General features: G+C 39.7%; 1 protein-coding gene across 5 annotated transcripts in view; it reads right to left on the bottom strand.

Moving 5' to 3' along the window:
* Positions 1-466: 466 nt before the first annotated feature.
* Positions 467-19,764, bottom strand: part of lrba (LPS-responsive vesicle trafficking, beach and anchor containing) — a 232,396-nt gene continuing 213,098 nt past the window's right edge. For 3 of the 5 annotated variants that reach the window (XM_081616331.1, XM_081616359.1, XM_081616399.1), the window contains exons 52-56: positions 17,390-17,557; positions 10,455-10,556; positions 9,078-9,274; positions 3,097-3,248; positions 467-1,662 (exon numbers count right to left, since the gene is read on the bottom strand). In XM_081616331.1, the coding sequence (XP_081472457.1) occupies positions 1,572-1,662; positions 3,097-3,248; positions 9,078-9,274; positions 10,455-10,556; positions 17,390-17,557 (710 nt within the window). In that variant the 3' untranslated portion in view covers positions 467-1,571. The remainder of the gene's footprint in view (positions 1,663-3,096; positions 3,249-9,077; positions 9,275-10,454; positions 10,557-17,389; positions 17,558-19,764) is intronic. The other 2 variants (XM_081616388.1, XM_081616427.1) reach the window with 1 other exon arrangement.

The raw sequence follows: 19,764 nt of genomic DNA, 5'->3' as shown, positions 1-19,764 counted from the left end.
CAAAAAGGCAAATCAAATGAATAAATCATTTGATTCAACAGGTTGAAAACTGATCACTTCAGAACTTTCTTTCATAAAAAACTGTACAAGTTGATTAGAAAATATCTGCAGAAGTTGAATCTGTCAGAACAATTCAGTTGAACTTTATTGTACCATGTTGCCATCAGTAAAAAAAAGTGAGCTGTAAGAAAGTAAAGAAGCCAAAACCTAAATCAAACTATAGTTTTATTATTAAATCAGTGACTGCTTTATTATTTTTGATCAATGTTTTTGTTGTGGACCTGTCATGGTTACCCCTCAATCTATCGAATCTAAAGACTGCTGGACAGATGCACCGGCGCCCTCTGGTGGCCAAGCATGGCTATTGAATGATTTTATTGCATGTGAGTCCAAATATTGACCACTAGAGGGTGTTGTGCAGTTCTAGTAAAACCAAATAGGAAATGAAGAAAACATTCAGGTCAGCTCAAGTAATAAAATTCATTTTTATTGTCAGAACTCGGCAAACAAAAACACTCCAAATGATTGCAAAAATAATGAGTTATACCTCATCTTCATATAATCAGAGACAAAATGACAAAGCACAGACTTTATAGAGAGGAATGTCTTCTTACTAATCAGGTATGCTGGAGGTGGATGCACGTTCAAGAGACGATTTGTTGCAACAATTTGGTGCTGGACAACGTGTTAAAAATGATTAATTCTGTAAATTAATGAATATGATTTAAATGAAATAAAACAAGCAGAAATGGGACAAAGTTGATCCTTTCACTGCACTTCTCACGCTGACCTTTGCTGCTTTGGAGACTAAAGTCAGAGTTGAGGTTTTAGAGAAATGAGCTCATCACCACTAGAGGAGATGGAAAAGAAATGATTCTTTGAACAAAAGCGGACTTATTTAAACGGCTGATAACGGGAAAGTTTTGGATCTTAGACATTAAATAAACTGATAGCTGTTGAATACGAGCCTCGCACATAAACAATCAGAGCAAGCACAGCGGGAGCAGATATCTTAAATAAGGACGGCATGTATATAGATAGCATCACCAAGTTTCCCTCTTTGCTCATCTTTCTGTCAAGTACATCGTGTTTTTTTATTCAAACATTTCCTACCTACTTGCTGTTTCCAGAAAAAGAAAAAAAAAGCATGTTTAAGTGAAGTATAGCTCAATAATTATTCCCCTCACACACACACACACCAACACAAATCACTCAATCCAAAGTACATAAATATTTGGATTTTTCAGCCGAACATGTTCCCGCCCCGCTGCTCTATTCCTGGAGGAGATGAAAATAGACTCTTACAGCTAAAAATAGATTATTTCCACTCAAACCGTTACAGAACCCCCCCAACCCCCCACCTTAAAGAGTTATAGGAAATGTTTTCTATCTGATCTACAAAATATATAGCAATGCCCTTTTTTTAAAAATAGTTTGTTGCTCTTACAGAACAGATCCTCCCCCCAACCCCCTTTCCACCGAGATACATTCAGAACGTGGAGCTGTTGGCAGAACAGCGCCGTTTGATAAGAGTTCACATCGGGACAGCTGGCGGCGCTGCGGTCTGGACCTCAGTATCTGGTCTGGTACTCATGATGCCACCTGTTGAAGTCGTTGTAGAAGAGGACGATGCTGCCAGACGCCATGCCAGTGATGATGCACCTGAGGAGGAAGCGGGACAGAAGCAACATCAATAGAAATGTGAAAATAACTGCTGTGCGTACACAGGATTATGAAGGGCTTTGCTTGTTTCTCGTGCTACATCTTTGATGACTGATAATTGGTGATTTTATTTCGCTCCATGAAGCAGAAGACAATAACATGTCTAAGTTAAAGGCTGCATTAAGTTTCTTTCAGACAAGCGTTTCAGAAAGTTTATGAAAAAGTTTAGTTCTGTTTAACATGGTAGGGGGTTTTTAGACTTGTGGCCCTTCTTACTAATTTTGGAGAAAAGTCATTTCATCAATGTTTTCTGTTATAACAGCAGAAGTAAAGCCTGTTTTTAGCTGCTTTGCATAATTGTATGCAATGTCTACAGTGTGGCTACAGTAGCTTGACACCATCAGCATGTGAATGTAGCGTGAAGCGCCTCTGGACCTGATAAAGGGTTACATAGATGCGGACGACGTACCGTTTAAAGTAGGGGACCGCCAAAAGATTGAGCCTGTTTTACTTAACTTGGGGGATCTGTGAGCGGAAAATATTTCCATCGATCTTATCTACCTCAGCAAAGGTCTAAAAACCAACCACTGTCCTCTTCTGCTCTGCAGTGAGAGAATCTGACCAGCAGACTGGCCCATCAGGTCATGTCTGAACGATTGCAGTTAATAGTCGTCCGCTGCTGAGACTTCAGCGACTTTCTTGCTATATTTAGCGACATTCCAGACCAAAACAAAAGAAAAAAAACATCACTGTTGGTCAAATTCGGAATCAGCAGCTCAGGCTTTTTAAAGCTAATCGGTAATCAGACAGGAAACTGATCAACATGAACGGTAAACATGTTTAGACCTGGGTAAAGATGCTTTCACATAAAAGTCATTAAAGCAGAAACATGGATATAAAAAAACGGCCTTTGACTCGCAAAAAACAGTTTTTGTAAATGAACCTGATCTATTAACACCACAACACATGATTCTCCTAGTTACAGGGACAGCAAAATGAACGCCGCTTGGAGAATTTATGGTCACATGACATACACTGGGTTCCTCTGCCGGTAGGTTAAGTTACCCACTGGCTCGTCTCATCCCACTCTGCATCTTTCTGTGATCCTCTATTGGGTGGGTAAGTTGAAGTGGGAGTTTCATAAAGATTCCAAGAGATTATTGGTTGGGATGAATTGCTAAATCCAGAGCTGAACAACAGAAGAAACTCGTATCATAACATTCCTCCTGCTTATGCAGTCAGACAACATCTACCTACTTCTGGTATGCCAAAGGTACCAAAAGTGAGAAATTCTTAGAAAACCTATGCTGCTGATTATCTGTAATACATTAGTCAGAGTAAAGAATCATTCACCTTCAACATTACGTATGCTGGTTTTCCTACCCGTACTGCAGTGGATGAGTTTTTTCAGGCTCCGAATTCTTTGGGTCTTACCGTTGATCATGTGACATTGCCATGGAGCGGATCCCTGCGTCACAGCCAGGAAAGGTGAAGAGCTGTTTGAGGTCAGAGACCTGCCAGACGGACACGACTCCACCGTCTCCACCTGTCAGCAAATACTGACCGTCCCGACTCAGCAGCATGGCCTGTCACACACAGACAGGCAGGTTGTTAGACCAACTCTAAATCTAGCATGTTCCTCCATTGACTGAGGACAATGATCTCTGCAGAACATGAGGTGTGCTGTAGAAACAAGGAAAACATACCCAGTTAAAAACAGGGGTTTGTTTACACTACATCAAAATGAAACAGTTCTCTAATCGTCTTGTGCAGAGGGACCACTACGACAAAACAGAACAAGACAGAACATTCGGAAGAAATATTGAAGCAACATATCAAAACAGTTTGGCACAAATGTCTCTTAAAACTGGACAATATCCCGAATCGTACAGTTAGTTAGAAAGTGACAACAAAGTGAGTCACGTGGAGTCAAAGCTCCATCTGAAGTCTCTCTGTGCAGCTCTGACAGTGTTAGCAAGAACTCAGTCAGCAGGAATGACAGAAAACTGTTGAGAAGCTCAAACATTTGACCCAAATCACACAACTTAAAGGGCAATTCTATAAAATAATGTGAAAATGTGTAAACAGAAGGACTGATATGGACCTGAAGAGGCAGTATTACGGAAGAGACTTTTTTCAGTTTTACATCATGCTGTAATGTTATCCCCTCATCATAAACATACCTGAATTGTTCCCTTAATTCTCTAATGTATGTTTAAGAAACCATTTAATCTCCATGGCAACCATTTACAGGAACCTGAACGAGTAGCTTCAGCCTCACAGGACTTCCACTCAGCTCCTCCAGACTAGCGGCAGCAGCTATTAGCAAACACCTGGTGGAACCGAGCATCTGCTGGACTCATGTCAGTTCAACGCTGCTAATAACGGTTGCTAAAGGTTTAATGATGTCTCAGGAAGAGCAGGAGCTTCTTAAAGGGACAGAACTTCAATATCAAAGCATCAAACTGTGAAGTCAGACATCTTGAGTCATGTCTGATAAATACGGTATTTTTTTTTTTTTACATCTGAAGGTAACAGTCACTTGACTGTGCTAGAAAATGACAGTTTGTGCCTGGAAAATGCACAATACCGCCCCTTTAAATGTTCACCATAATATTTTGTGGTATTTACTATGATAACGACAAAAAAGAGATTAGAAAAAGTATCTGAGAACCAAATGCAGTTTCCCCCCCAGCTGTAGATTACAGGGATGGACATCATTACCGTCAACGCTCCACAAACAAATAGAAAAAAGCACAAAACAAAAACTTCATTATTTAGTTGGCTATTCCAAAACATCAGTTACATTAAGCCAAACATTTTTTTTTAGTAAGCAGCACACAATAACTACTTATTTATATTTTTGAAACATCAATATATATTGCTGCTCTCATGAAGCTCGTAATGGAAAAAAACAAAAGTAAAAAAATAAATAAATAATGAAATTAAGAAAAAAAATGTGGTCAGATTGAATATGAGTGAGAAAAAGAGGCAAACCGTTTGATAAACGCCTCGTTTCAACTGTAAATCCTGCCGACGACGGGAGATCAGATCATCTGTGACGACAAAGCAACCATCACACCTCTGAGCGTTTTGATCCAACAAATAACTCCACATTGTGCGTATACACACACACACACAGACACGCACATCCCCCCCCCCACACACACACTCTCTCTCTCTCTCTCTCTCTCTCTCTCCTCCACTCCACTAAAGATGTCTTCCAAGAGCAGAACTCAGAGATTTACTCATTTCATCTGCTTTTCTTGCAAACTGCAGCGGCCCAAACGGCTCCCTCAGGAATCGGATGAACACAAATCAAGTCATGTGCTGGAGACCATTAAGGGCACGGTGAGCGCTGGAAGCCCAAACTCAGAAAGTCAGAGGCATCAATCAGCGCGTAACCGTAGCTGATGAAATGACGAGGCCGAGTGTTTGTTCTGAAAGCGCCGGACGTCGCCGAGAGCCGTTTCGTCGTCCGAGCTTTTACGACGCCGAAGGACGGACGCCTTTCAGCCGCCGACGCTTTTTCGTGTAGCGGCTCGGTGCTTCAGTCGTCAGCGGCATGTGTGTTAAATTAGGATCGAGTTTAATGGAAAAAAAGATTAAAAAAACAACAAGAAACTTAAAGCTGAAATGAGTCGATTTCAGGAAGTCGATTTGGTGTGAAAACAAAAACAATTCCTCAAACGAGAAAAAAAAACTGGAATGGAGGAAATGATTTGTGTGTATACTCAAAACTTTTCTACATCTTGTTTTGAAAGTTTCTAAAGTTTCAAACAGCAAATAATTGAGAGCAGAGATTTGAAAACAGACGGTTTTATTTTACCCACCCGCAGCAAATAAACCCAGAATTCATTTCAGATAAATAAAGATTCCTGATTTTTACTGGATAAAAAAAAAAAAAAAAACTTAATAAAAAGCATCAACTGCGTAGCAGCACAGAACTGGGCAGCAGATTTTTATCCCCATCAAATCAGCGAATGGAATTAGATTTTTCTTCAACATGTGAAAGACGTCTGACGTTTTTATCGGCCGGTCCTTCGAGCATTTTTGGAAACGGTGTTAGAAAAAAGGTAAATCCATCCTGTGTGGAATCAGATCCAATCTGAACGCAGAGTTTGTCGTTTCACCGTCAGTTTGGATTTCAGTGGAGTGAAACGTTCACAGCCTGTTTATCAGTTTTATGACAATATTGGATTTTGAAATCGAAACTCTTTCCGTTGTTCCGTCTTAAATGTTAGGAGCTTTAGCTACATGTCAGGTCGGATGTTTGCATACACCCAGTGACATGTCTGTTTATGATTATTTTAGCTTTTTTTTTTTTTAAAGAGTGGAACGATTCAAATAAAAATAGAAAAAAACTTGGGTGAACAATTTAGAAATGATTTACACACAAACCCAGTAATATCTAGTCAAATGTTACTTTTGCAAATTACACCTCCAGTGTGCCATGTATCATTTACATGCTATCAGAAGAAAGTGGATCATATGACAGATAATGTATTATTGTTCTTTGAATTAGCTCCACTATTTTTCTTTTTTTTAAATAGAGTTCAATGTTGGCTTCATATTTGCTTTTTTTTTGTGCCAAATTTGACACTGAAAAACAAAATCTTGCCAAGAATTTCTGGTTTAGTTTCTTGAGGAAATATCTCGGTACACTTGAAATAAGCCAGTGACTTTTCAGCAACATACAGGAGTTTGTTTTCAGACAATAACTCCTAATATTGATTTAAGAAAATGCTAGTTCCACTGATAGATCATCTCAATTCCAAGATAGTTCCCCCAATTTTTTAATGAAAATCTGCAAATGGAACTAGTAAAACATTTCAACAATATTAAGGAATTATTGACATAAAATAAGTTCCCATATCTTGCTGAAAAGTTAGTTGCAAATTAGTTTTGTCTTATTTCAATTGTTCTAAGATAATTTGGACCAGAAACTGAATCAAAACTAATAGGAAAGATTTAGTGTTTTTGCAGTGGATGGGTTTTATTCAACTTGGTCTGAATCTGGTCACAGGGTTTTTTAGTGGTCAAGTGTCTAGTTTTGTCCTATTTCAAGTTTTGTTTTAAGTCAACAATTCCATAATATTGATGAAAAGTTAGTAGTTCCACTGGCAGAATATTCAACTTATAATTAGACTTTTCTCCTTGTTAAAAGTGAAACCAGTGGAATTCTAACTTTTTAAAATAATTATCAACATTAAGGAACTTCTAACATAAAACAAGCTCCTATTTCTTGCTGAAAAGTTTCTTGTAAGTTAGTTTTGTTTTATTTCAAGTGTTTTAAGATATTTGCACTAGAAACTAAACCAAGATTACTTTTGTGATTTTTCAGTGAAAACCATTGTTGTGAATTTTGGAAACCAACAGCAGAGTTAGGCAACAAACCCTGAAACCAGGCGGCCAGCGGCAGCTTAATGCGCTGTGATGCGTTCTGCTGGGGGAGTTTATGACCCGAGTGCAGCGCAGCAGGAAGCAGCAGCGCTGGCAGACATGTCAGCCTGGCCAGGTAGGAGGCTGCAGACAGACGTTATAAATCAGCCGCTTTGCCACTGGGCGGCCAAACAAGATGGCCGACGTCTCTGTAGGGGCCAACATGGCCGACTCGGCTCGGATGACTGAAAAAAAAAAAAAAAAAAGAGTGGTGCAGAAACATGTGCGGCCTTCGTCCCCATATTTCAGAGACGGATGGGTGGATTCAAGGCTGAAGAAGGTAAAACTTTTAATTTATGGAGCTCTTACCCCCCCACGCCCCCCACCACACTGACAGAGGCCGTTAAAAAAGCTTCAGAGATGGTTACACTGCTTGAGTCGCACTATAACTTAAAAGAATGTAATCTATTCAGCATGGCTCCCCGTCACCCAAATCCGCTATTAGAGCAGGATGCCGACTGTTAGGCTGTCATCCTGACTCTGACTCCAGACCTCTATAAAGCGGCGCCGTGTACGTTTTTACTCTCCGCTTCCAAGTGCGTGCAGCAGGCCAGGACAAACACTTATTTATCCTGGAGCCACACTGCGCCGAGGCTCAGAGGGCAGAGAAGATTGATTCTGGTATGTACACGGGTGTACTAAATAGCGGCTGGAATCGGGGGGGTGGGGGTTTGGGGTGAAGCTAAGCCTGAGTTCAACATGTTGGGTTTTCCTAATGCCGCGTGACACGGAGGGAATTTACTGCAGGTCCAGGAGAGACCAAGTCCGTCTGCCCGGCTTCGTCTGTGCAGAAGAAATGTGGGGGAAAAAAAACTACGTTAATCTGAAAAACATCATTAGTAACTTTCTAAAACAAAACTAAGAAAAATTAGGACAGATTGAAAATGAAATGTTTGCTTTTTTCCCCTCCGCAGAGTCGGTGACGGGCTCAGTCCATGTTTCTGTGTATTTGTGGTTAGTAGCCTGGAAACAGGAAGTTTCCGTTTGTGTTGTCTAAAATACATTTTTTCAAGCTTTACTTCATTTCTAAAACAACAATATTATTGTTTATCCTAACAACTTCTGGAACAATTTATCGTCCAGCAAAATTTGCTATTGTGGCAGGTTTACCTTTCCATTCCACATTACAAAGCAGCCCCTCCCCGTGAATCCCCCATTCAGCTCCTTCAGACTAGCCAGCAACAATTAGTAAATATCCATTGAGCTCATTATAGGAGCTATTTCTCAGTGCAACGCTGGTAAAATAATTGTTAAAGGGTTAATAGAGGAGCCATGTTGTGAAGACTTCCCTGAAGGCAGAGCTTCTTAATGAGACAGATGCCCAATTTCAAGGCCTTAAATTACAAAGTCAAATTTATTTGAAGTCATATTTGATATATAAAGCATTTTTATAACAACTGAAGTTAACATAGTTACTTGATTGTGCAATAAAATGGCACTATGTGGCTGGGAAAAACATAATACCGGCCCTTTAATAGGAAACAGGCGTGCAGCCGTCTGTCAGAGCTAGCTTACATTTCCCAGGCCAAAGCGGAAACAAAAGGGCCTGGAAACCAAAGGCGGTAGCTGCTATCTTGTGTCGCTCTGGCCACCAGGGAGGAAATGTGGGCAACGGGGGGAATGTGTCCTCCTGCGCTCTGGGGTAGTTAATGGTGTCGGGGTCCAGGACTGACCGCTGCTCTGGAGCGTTTCCCGCCACCGTCGCAATCCGACCTGACACCAGATCCGTGGATCAAACAGGAGCGCTTCCTCTGCTGGATGCGGTGGAACGGGGAGAGCGAGACGTGGAGCCCTCCCGTTTTGTCCCGAGGCGTCCTGACCTTCGCCTCAGATCCGAACCGAGCCCAGTCTTTAATCAGCGCTACACGCCTGGACTGGACCCCCGCCCCCCCCAAATGCCCCAGATGTGGTGCAGACGTACAGACGGAAGCGGCATCTGGTGAGAGCCAGGGGAGAAACGGCCGTTTCCTCACCTTGATGTTGTCCTGCACCTCCATGTGTCGCAGCAGCTTGCCGTTGACGCTGAAGAGGCAGAAGTGTCCCTTGTCGTAGTAGATCATGCAGTGGCCCTCGGTGGAGGACTGGATGAGCCGGGGCCGCAGGCAGCTCTCTGGGGCCTCCAGGGTCCGGAGCAGGTCTCCGTTCATGGAATGGACCAGGCAAGGACCCTCTACACACAGGGAGACACAGAGCTACGCTTAATATATGACACTGATTTGTCTTTTGTGTGTGCATGTGTGTGTGTGTGAGATGACACACACACACACACAATCTGTAAACTGCTTTAAAAAAAAAAAGAAAAAGATTTTGGAAATAATATGACTAATGCCTGAAAATGTTTATTCCTTCCATAACAAACAGAAATTAGGAACTGGCTAAACTCAACTCAAACTTCAACAGCACTGCAAAATCACAAAATCGTAGAATATTTCTGGTCTGGTTTCTAGTACAAATATGTTAGTACACTTTAAATACGACAAAAATAACTTCGAAATTATCAGTATTTTTCAGCAGGAAATAGCAGCTTTGTTTAAGTCGATGTCTGAATGTTGACAGATTATTTCACTTATGGGAGAAAATGTCTTAGAAGTGAAATCATCTGCACAACAATTTAAAAAAGAAGGTTTTTTTAAACTTTGCTAAAGAAATTATGATTATTTCAAATTTCCCATCACCATTATAATACATAACTTATAAAAATGTGAATTTCTAAAAATCAAAGAAAGACTGTTTCATTTTCATGATTTTTACTTCTCAGGTCAGATGCAACAGAATCATCATAATATAATAATGTCTTTTTTTATCACTTCCATTTACAATAATGACTCAAATAAGTTTGAATTGTTTGAGAAGCAACATTTTTTCAGAGATTCTGCAGGTTATTCTGCTTTGAATGAATTGAAATTAAACAAAAGTTAACAGTGAATGTCTCAGTCTAAAAGGCAAAAAAAAAGCTACAAGTCGTGTCAGAAACCATGATAACAACCAGGTTAAGTATTCTTATTTATTTATTTTTAAAGGAATCTCACAAACACACCTAGCAGCCCAACTCCACTTCAACGGAAACAGGAGATTAAACTGTTTCAGTGACCAAGTCAAAGTAAACGGAGCATCGTGAAAACAAAAAAACTCCGTTTTCAGAAGAAAACCTTGGAAGATGTTAAGAAACTGAAAACCTATTTTTGGCAAAATGGAGGATATGGAGAAGTTTCCTCATCTGCTGTTGTGGAAAACGGTCAAAAACTCCAAATAAAACACGTTTTACTAGGAATTGATCAAACAAAGCCTCAGTGGTTTTCAAATGATTAGTTATTTAGCCAATCGGATCAGAGGAAGGCGGTCGGCTTCACCTTTGCAGCCACTGATGACGAGACCCAACTCAGCACAGACGCTGACAGACGTCACCTCACAGTCGTGTCCCGTCAGGATGGCCCTCGGTGTGGTAAACTCTGCTGGAAGACACAAACATTTCAGATCCTCACCTTTTAGCAAACAGTTACAGTTTATAGTCACTAGGGGGAGCAAAAAGGTTAGATGTTATCTTCTCATGTAGAGTTTTGGCTAAATACAGCAGCCATCAGTAGAGTTAGAGAGAAAGATTCAGACAGATTAAGTTGTTGTTGTTTTTTTCATTTTATGTTACTAACCTTTATGTACAATAAGCTCAATGTAGATAGAACAAAAAGAAGAAAAAAATCTTTCTTAAAAGTGCTAGAAAAAAAATCTAATTGAGATTAATTTCAGAAATTTTCTACAAGAAACATGGAAATGTTGAGGGTTTTTTCAGGCAAATTTTAAACTTTTCAAACTTCTAAATACATCAATGATCAGCAGAAGTTTGGACTTTTCAACCTCAGAAATTTTGAGATCAATCTCAGCAATTTTCAAGAAAGAAAACTTGGAAAGTTTGGGGGGTTTTCCAAGTAAATTTTAAACTTTTCAAATGCAGAAATTAAAAAGTTTTGTCTTGAAAATTGCTGAAATTGATTTCAAATTTTTTTTTTTTTTTTTAGCAATTTTTCAACTTTTCAAACTGAATCTCTTGAATTGAATCTAAAAAATTCTGAGGAATCTACAATGACTAACACTCTGTCCTATCCTGGACCGGAGACCTTCATGGCTCTCCACCAACAGCCCCACTTTCCCCGCCCCTCCTCCTTGCCCCTCTGCATCCTTAAGATTTTAATCCATTTTGTTTCACATGCAGATATTTCCCACACTCTGCCTCCTCCAAGGTTTTAAAACCTTCTCGGCATGACGGCCTTTACTGGATCCAGATGTTTCTGCATCGGGCCGGCAGAGCAACACAAAACCAGAGGAACTCAGACTGAAGTCATGAAATTTGTGTAATTTAGTTTTGGTTTGAAGCTGTCAGGGCGAATGACAACACAAATCATCGAAATCACCTTCCGTCCGACCAGACGCTGCATATACACGCCAGATCAGGTTTTCCTAGAGTACATGTGATTGTAAACAAAAATGAATAGAATTTGCACGTTTGGTCAAAGTGTAAAAGCTTTGAATTGGACGCAACAGAGGGAACTGTAAAGGTCACCAGCGTGAGTCTGTCTGTAGGAGTTCAGTTCTGGTTCACGGCTCAGCGGGGGGTCAGGGGGGGGCGCTCTTCTTAAATAACCCCATCAATACCTGCTGAAAGTCAAGATCAGCACCAAAAACTAAACAAAAAATAAAAATGACATTGGCACTTGTGTGTTTAAATCCACAGATTTGTAAGAATTCACACCCTCAGAGTTGTTTCTGATTTTGTCTCAGTCACCAGTTAGCAGCTCAAGTGGAATTTGTTATGAGGCAGATCGACAGAAAGGAAAACCTTTCTGTGGAAGTTATTGTGAAGCGGAAGGAAGTGAAACAAGGTTTGACAGAAATTGTTTAGACATTTGAAACCAAAAAGTGCGGCAAGAATTCCAGCCTTTTACTCCAGTTTCAGCTGGAAGTAGAAATGAATTTGTTCTTTGTAAAAAAAAAAAACTCAAGCTCAGATTGGAGAGAGCGCATCTGGAGTCCAGCCATTGATTCTAGGTTTTGTGGCGTGGACTTTGACTGGACCTATATTCTGACCTAAAGCACTGACTGACAACTTTGTTAATTGTTTACAGTCACTGAGCTGCTGAAAGGTTAAAGGTCAAAGTCATTATCAGCATCTAATAACTTTGATTTAGTCCCATCTGCTTTATAACAAACATTTGTAGTTTTGATTGTAGTTTGTAGTTCTTTCATACTCTATGTATGTTCTGATCCACTGAACAGAAAGAGATATTTAAGACTTTACGTCATGATATTTTGATAACTCAGCCTGTCCTGATAACTTTCATTCTGATGATTAACATCTTTTTGAAGGCCAATTTTATTTATAAAGACATCATGATTCATTTTATGGTTTCTGTTATGTGTGTGTGGTTTTTTTAAATTTCTGTTTCATTTACTGTTTTTGTGTTTTATTTTGGATATTTAAAATATATTCCAGTACAAGGGTGAAATGTTCTCAACTAAAATTAATTATTCTTTGAGATGGCAAACTTGCATTATTATTATTATTATTATTATTATTATTATTATTATTATTATTATGTTACCGTACTTGAAAATGCTTTCAAAATGACAATATTATCGTTTATCACAATGACGTCTGGAACAATTTATCGCTACAAACACAAATATTACTCTTGAAAAACATTCCCACTTTAACTCTTCAGGATGCCACTTACTTAAAGAAGTGGAATTTACATCAATAAACCGCATAAAGTTGAATCATATTTTCACATTTACTGATATTTATTGATCCTCTTGTGATAGAAAGTGGAGAAAACAGTAAAAACATTTCTGATCATATCAGTTTTTTTAACATCATTAATAGATATATATTGCCACCACAATAATTCAAAATTCTCATAATTAGAAACAACTACGAACTACTTTGTGTTGCTCTATCACAATAAAATACGCCGCTCGTCTTTATAACCACATAAAATATTGAAAAGTGCAACAGCCAGGCTTTATTTGTGTTCACCAAACAATGTAGTCTCTTTCTTTCTTTAAACATCCGCCTCGCAGCTTTTGGGAATAGGAAGCATAAAGTTTCCGATATGAACACGTCTTGGCCGTAAACGGCGGTAATAAACAACACGTCTTCAACTGCGCCAGTTGCTGTTTAGGTGCATGAGCTCATGCAGCTCCTGTCTAAATGCAGCCGCACGGCACAAACTCAGCAGAGCTTCACTAATAGGGCCGGTTCTTCCCCGAAAGCCACAGCTACTGTAACACCTTAATTGAATTTAGCAGAAAGACTCCATAGAGCCCACACTGCTCTCAAAATTCTCCAGTAAAAAAAAAAATTTAAAAAAAGACGACAAAATGACAAGTTGCGTATTTCAAATCAATGAAACCCACATGCACAGAGCAGAAAATATCTGGTGGATTATTATAATGAGCGGCTAAACGAGCAAAACGCGTCAATATGAGCAAAGTTTCTCAGTGTTATTACAGGACATGTTTTGAAACGGGGAAATCAAAACAGCAGCAAATTTGTCTCCGATGACTGATCTCATAGGATTTAACTCCAGTTGATTGTTTGGACTTTTTTCTTTTTTTTTTTTAAACATCAAGCTGTCCACTTTGCAGCCGCCCAAACTCGCCCCTGATCCCATCAGAGCGCCGGCAGCCCAAACAAGCACATTTCATCCAGTTAACAGCCTCGTTCTCACTAAAAGCAAACACATGACCCGTGAGCCGGCGAAGCCGGGAGAACCGAGCCGGATTTTGCTCCGCGCAGATCTACAGAGCTGATAAAGGGAACAAACTGAGGCAGGCTGGAGCCTGCACCTAAAGTTTGGTTTAAATTAGAGAGACATCTGACTGCAATTTCATACCTGTACGTGGCCGGAGCTCGGAGGCAGGGGAGGGGATCGGGTGTCTCCGTGTGTGGACGTACACTCGTATTAAACTTGTTTTAGGGACATTAACCGGTCACAGCTTCCTTTTACAGAGCAGGAGTTATGGATGGAGACTGATACATTATGTAGTAAATATGTAGTTACTGTTGGGCATTGGTCTCGAGGTGCTGGATGTAAATCAAATGTACTTTTTTTCATTTTTGTTATTTTACTTTATTTCATGCAAAATAAAAGAAAAAAGAGAATTTTATACACTTTAATAGAGAGAAAAAAAAAAAAGGTAATTAGAATACTATTAAAATATGTTCAGCTAAACTGGAAGGGTGTTAGTTAAGTTTTCCAGGCACATTTTACAGTGTAATCAACTACCCACTCTATTAACTTCAATTATAAAAATGCTGCATATATCAAAAATGACTTAAAAGAAATTTGACTGCCTAATTTATGTTTTTTTTTGTCTTGAAATTGGGTCTCTGTCTATTTAAGAAAATCTTGTTCTTTCTGAAACTCTACCTACAGAAATTCATCACATCATGGCTCCACTATTAACACTTGACCAACATTTATACCAGCATTTCACTAAGAAGCAGCTCCTATCATGAGCTCAGCAGTTCCACCAGGTGTTTGCTAATTGCTGCTGGCTAGTCTGAAGGAGCTGAGTGGGGGAGTTGCAAGGTTGCTCTGCTGTGAGGCGGATGCTCAGTTTTGCACAGCTGAATGGTTGCCATGGAGATTAAATGATCTCTCAAACATGGATGAAAGAATCAAGGCAGCACTCCAGGTAAGTTTTTGATGAGGGAAAAACATGATAACATGATGTGAAGCTCCAAAAAGTCGTTCTATGTACCACTGCCCCTTTAACTGGGAAAAGCTGAGTGACGCATCATACTGGGAAATATTTTGATATCTTTTCAAATATCTACTTAATAAAGTCGAAGACAAACTTTTCAGAAAGAGAAAGTTTCTTGAGAAATCAGTTCACATATGAGTGCGTCCAAAACAGGCATTAATGTTTTCTGTCAAATCTGAACTGAAGGCGTTTCGTGTGGCGACATTAAACGGTAAACTGAAGGACTTTAACTACTTCATAAAGAAATGTTTCCTGTGGCCAGGCTGTCCCACACACAACATCTGCTCTAATCTTGTTTCTCATTTGCATAACTGGAGGCTCAGTGAGTCGTTCTTACTTGAACAAACACAACTTTGTATCACCGGCTCTGTTTGAGCTGCATTAATGACAAACCTGGTATTTCATTTATGGTTTTTCTTCTGTTGTTTTCTAAAATACATTTTTAAGCTAATATTCAAGTTCAATATTAGTTAAGTTCATTATAGTATTGGAACGGATGCTTTTACAATTATATATAAAAATAAACATTGTTTGGCGTTCCCTCTACAGTCATTTCTGTAAGAGACAGAAAAAACTCAGGACAATTTTCCACACAACACAACAATATTATTGAGACAAATAAGTCAAATTAATACATTCTACATACAATACTTTTGCTCTTGCCAAAAAAAAACAAAAAAACAACTATTGTGAATATCTAAAGATCAGAAAAGGAGCTCGGTTCCACAGAAGAAACTAGTTCCGTTCTCCAGCAGATGGCAGTAGCACATCTAAAATCTGAACTAGTCGGAGGACAAGCCACGAGTTCATAGGTCAGTGTGTTCATGTGAACGCATCAACCACTCAGACGGACTCACGTCAAGCTTATGAGGTGTGTGAGATGTCCACGGGTCGTTAGGAGCGAGCTGGAATTTTTCTGTAAGTGTGTGTTCTCGTTCTTAGCGCACGGAGAAGATTTTTCTTTTTTTTTTTTAGCTTTTTGAGTCGTTTTTGGTTTTTGGAAGCAGATTAAAGGTCTGCTGTCTGTCTGGATTTGGTGTGTGTGAGTGTGTTGCAGAAGAACATCATGTCAGAGAGAGACAGAGATAGAAAGAGAGAGAGACAGAGACAGAAGAGAGAGAGAGCCTCCTGCGGTCCCGGCCAATGAAGCGTCACGTTGGGATGGGAAGATGAGAGCTTTGTCTGCCCCTCCAGCTGCAGCACTGAGCCACTAAAACTCAAATAGACTGAATTTTACACATGCAAAACAGCAGCTAAAAAAAGCTCAATCTCGCCTCAATTTATGACTTACATAAAGATACAAATTAGGAATGTGGATTTTTTATTTTTTTTTTAATCTATATTTGTATGTTCCTATATGAGAGATCCAGGAAATCCTAAGATCTGTTTTGTTCCTTTTTTGAACAAAGTGTGTAAAATTGCACGACCATTTGTCCAACTATGATTTTTTTCTGTTTTTACTTTGTATTTTCACATTTGCACAACCACCTACTCTGGTTTTTACTCCCTTTTGCACATCTGGTTTTTCTGCACAGATACATTATGAACGTTTCTGAAAACGTGACCCGACTGCACATCCTTTGGATCGTGACTCCAATATGTCTATTTCTAAAAACTACAGTCTATCCTGTCAGAGTCTCATACAGTACACTTTCATTATTATTATTGTTAATCTTATTTCCTTATATTTGGTTTTTTTAACACTTTAAGACCTTCTTGTGTGAGCCTACATATCTGTTGCTGCTGTTGCACCTGAATTTGTCCTTTCCTGGACATTTAAGTTTTTTTTCTATCCTATTTCTATTCTATTATTGTCTGTTTGAAATAAATAACTAAATAAATAAATAAATGTACCTTTTACTTTAAAGTCATCCTCTGCTCTCCTTCACATGAACACCAAAGCGGCTTATTAAGCAAATTACAATTTGTCATAAATTTCATCCCGTTTGTGATGGATCACTTAACAACATGTCCGCCAATCTAAGCCGGCCAAATTAGCACCGCGGAGGCCGAGGCTGTGAGCAATGTGGCGGCGACGCTTTGATCGCCGTCGATGCCATATGTTATGGTAACGCCGGGGAGGCCTGTGACATTTTTCACTTTTATCGACCAGCCTGACCCCGCTGGCCCCGGGACGGTGGGGAACTTTCATGTGTCGGCCGGGCGACCCCCAACACAACTTCACGTTTAACGTCTCTAAGTGGCCCTCACTTTCACTCACATTAAAGACAGATTCCCTCCACACCCCTCCACCCCCCCCCCCCGCACACACACACACACACACACCATCAGAAACACACGGTCTCTCTCCCAACACTTTATCGAAAGCTGTTCCTGGTCCTGCAGAGCCGCGAAATCCAATCTGTACGGAGGAGGCCTGGGCTGGTCAGATGAAACTAGTTGTTACCTTACAGAGGGAGGCCGTAAATCACACAGTCAGGGCTGTCTGTGAGGGTGAGAGCTCGGAAGACAGACGTACGTGTGTGTGTGTGCGTGTGTGTGTGTTTTCAGGACGCGCACTCACTGCCTGGACTCTCTCCGATGCTGCTGTGCTTTCCGTTCCAGTACCACAGCAGCAGGGTGGCGTCTCTGGAGCCTGTCAGGACGTAGCAGTCGCCGCCGATGTACGACTCAGAGCGGGCGAGACACGTCACCACGTCCCGGTGTCCGAACACGATCTGCGTCAGCTTCCCTGCAGGCGGCCAAAAGAAAACCAGAAAAAAAAATCAGGACAGCTTTAAATGCAACGCGACCAAGACGTTACCATGACGTTACCGTGACCACATGACAAATAAATACATAAAATGGTGTTGAAATGTGATAACACAGCAGTACAGGTCAGAGCAAGAGGGAGGAAAAGGATTTCCTGTTCAGGTGTTAGCGCCAACGTTAATGTGGTTAACTAAAACTAACAGGATAACCAAAACTGAAATTGGGAAAACATTTTTGTTCATGGAAATGAAAAAATATTAATGAGGAAAATCTATGAATAACTGGAACTATAAAACATTTATAAAACTAACTAAAACATACTGAAATTATAGATATAATATCACCCCCTTTCCCGTTTATGAACCCATTTATTAGACTTTTGAATAGATTGAAATGTATTTTTCTGTCAACTGTCAGCAGATTACACTGATCCACAAAATGGAGACAGCAAAAGTTGGGAGAAAAAAACCAGAGTCAACAATAACTGAGTACAGTTTTAAAACATTGCATCTTATGCTGAGTATTCATTACCCAAGCGATGCAAACATAATCACAATACTTCAACATTTCTGAATCCCGCACCTAAAAATGAACCAAAGTATGAAAAAAAAATAACTACTACAACTAACAAAACGTAAACAAATATTTAGCTAAAAATAACTAATAAAAACTAGCAAACACACTAAAAGCTAAAATTAACTGAGTTGGACAAACAGTCACATTGAAATAAAACAAAACTATAATGAAAAACCCACAACTATTACAACCCTGTCTGCCTTGGAAATGTTGTCAGATGTAAAATATTCTCACCAAAATAAATCATGAAACGCAAAACAAAAAATCCTGGGGCTGCATTATTGTTGCATAATCTATTCAGACTGTTTGATTAGAATAGATTTAATTCTTTTTTCTCCCCATCTAAAATTTTGAAGAATTTTAGATGAAAAGGTTTTTATGAAGACTTGAAAAGCAGGTGAAACTTAAGCAAACTTCAACTATTAAAATAGATCATTTTAACATCTCACTCACTCTGTAACATGCTTATTTCAGAAGTTAAACGCACATTTCTCAGCTAAAGCTGGGGTTATGCACTTAAGTTTCTAAACTTCAGCCACTTTTTAAGTAAGTATAGCCAGAAGCTGCTATTAGAATCCGGGTTTAGAAGGTCACCGTTTTATCCAGCCGGGCTTTGGTAAATAAACGCTCTGCTGAAGAAGCTGCTCTGTAAGGTAACAGGAATGTTTAGATTCCAGTTGTCCAAAGAAATAATCAGCCAGTTTCACGCGTTTGTTTTTTTGTCGGTTTGCGGGAAATGCTGAATAAATCGCTGCAGTTCTTTGCGGCGGCGCATTAACAGAACTGCAGCACAGAACGAACGAAAGAACAGAAAAACAAGATAAAGAAAAAATTTAAATGGAAGAAACAGAAGACACATTTTAGATTTTGTCAGACTTTTTAACACTACAAAAACAGATTCTTGACCAACTTTGACTTAAGAAGGCGAGAACAAAAAGCGGGACAAAGTGCTCTGACCTCTGACCTCTGCTGCATCCCACCGAGTCAGACGGATCCATTTTGTGCCAAGTTTTGAAAACTAATGCCGATGAGTCACTGTAATTCCATCAGCTGATATTGAGCATTAGTAGAACATAATTGGATCATCTGTGAGGTTCTTTCCCACAAAAAGCTGTTTGACATTCATGGAACAAATACGGAAATGTAGAAATAACTCGCCTAGAATCCAAAAATACGTGAAAAAAAAATATTAAAACAAGAAGCAAAAATTACCAAACAGGCAGTAGGGCTGTAACCCCAGGACATTAAAAAAAGACTTTCCTGACAGATGCAACCGCTTTAGGTTCCCATCATGAGTTGATTATACGACTGATCTGAGATCAGACTTGTGTTAATTCCCAGACACGAATAAATAGTCGTTCCAAATGTGTGTGCTCGTGCACGGTGACCATGTGTATATGTAAAGAGGCTAATTGCTGTCAGATTTCAGGACCACAGCGCCACTGTCTCACCGTCTAAAACCCATTACGCCTGTCGGAACGTGACCTTGGCAGTCAAACGGCGGATACTTCACAGTGCGGCGACGCTCCTGTCCCGGGTGTCGGAACTCGTCATCCTCCGGGAAAATTAAGACGCTTCTCCCTAAAAGTGATGTGGGCTATTATGAAACCG

The sequence above is a fragment of the Poecilia reticulata genome, chromosome 1, assembly GCF_904066995.2.
Source record: "Poecilia reticulata chromosome 1, P_reticulata-male-v2, whole genome shotgun sequence".
NCBI classification, from domain to species: Eukaryota; Metazoa; Chordata; class Actinopteri; order Cyprinodontiformes; family Poeciliidae; genus Poecilia; species Poecilia reticulata.
This window is presented reverse-complemented; position numbering and strand designations above follow the sequence as displayed.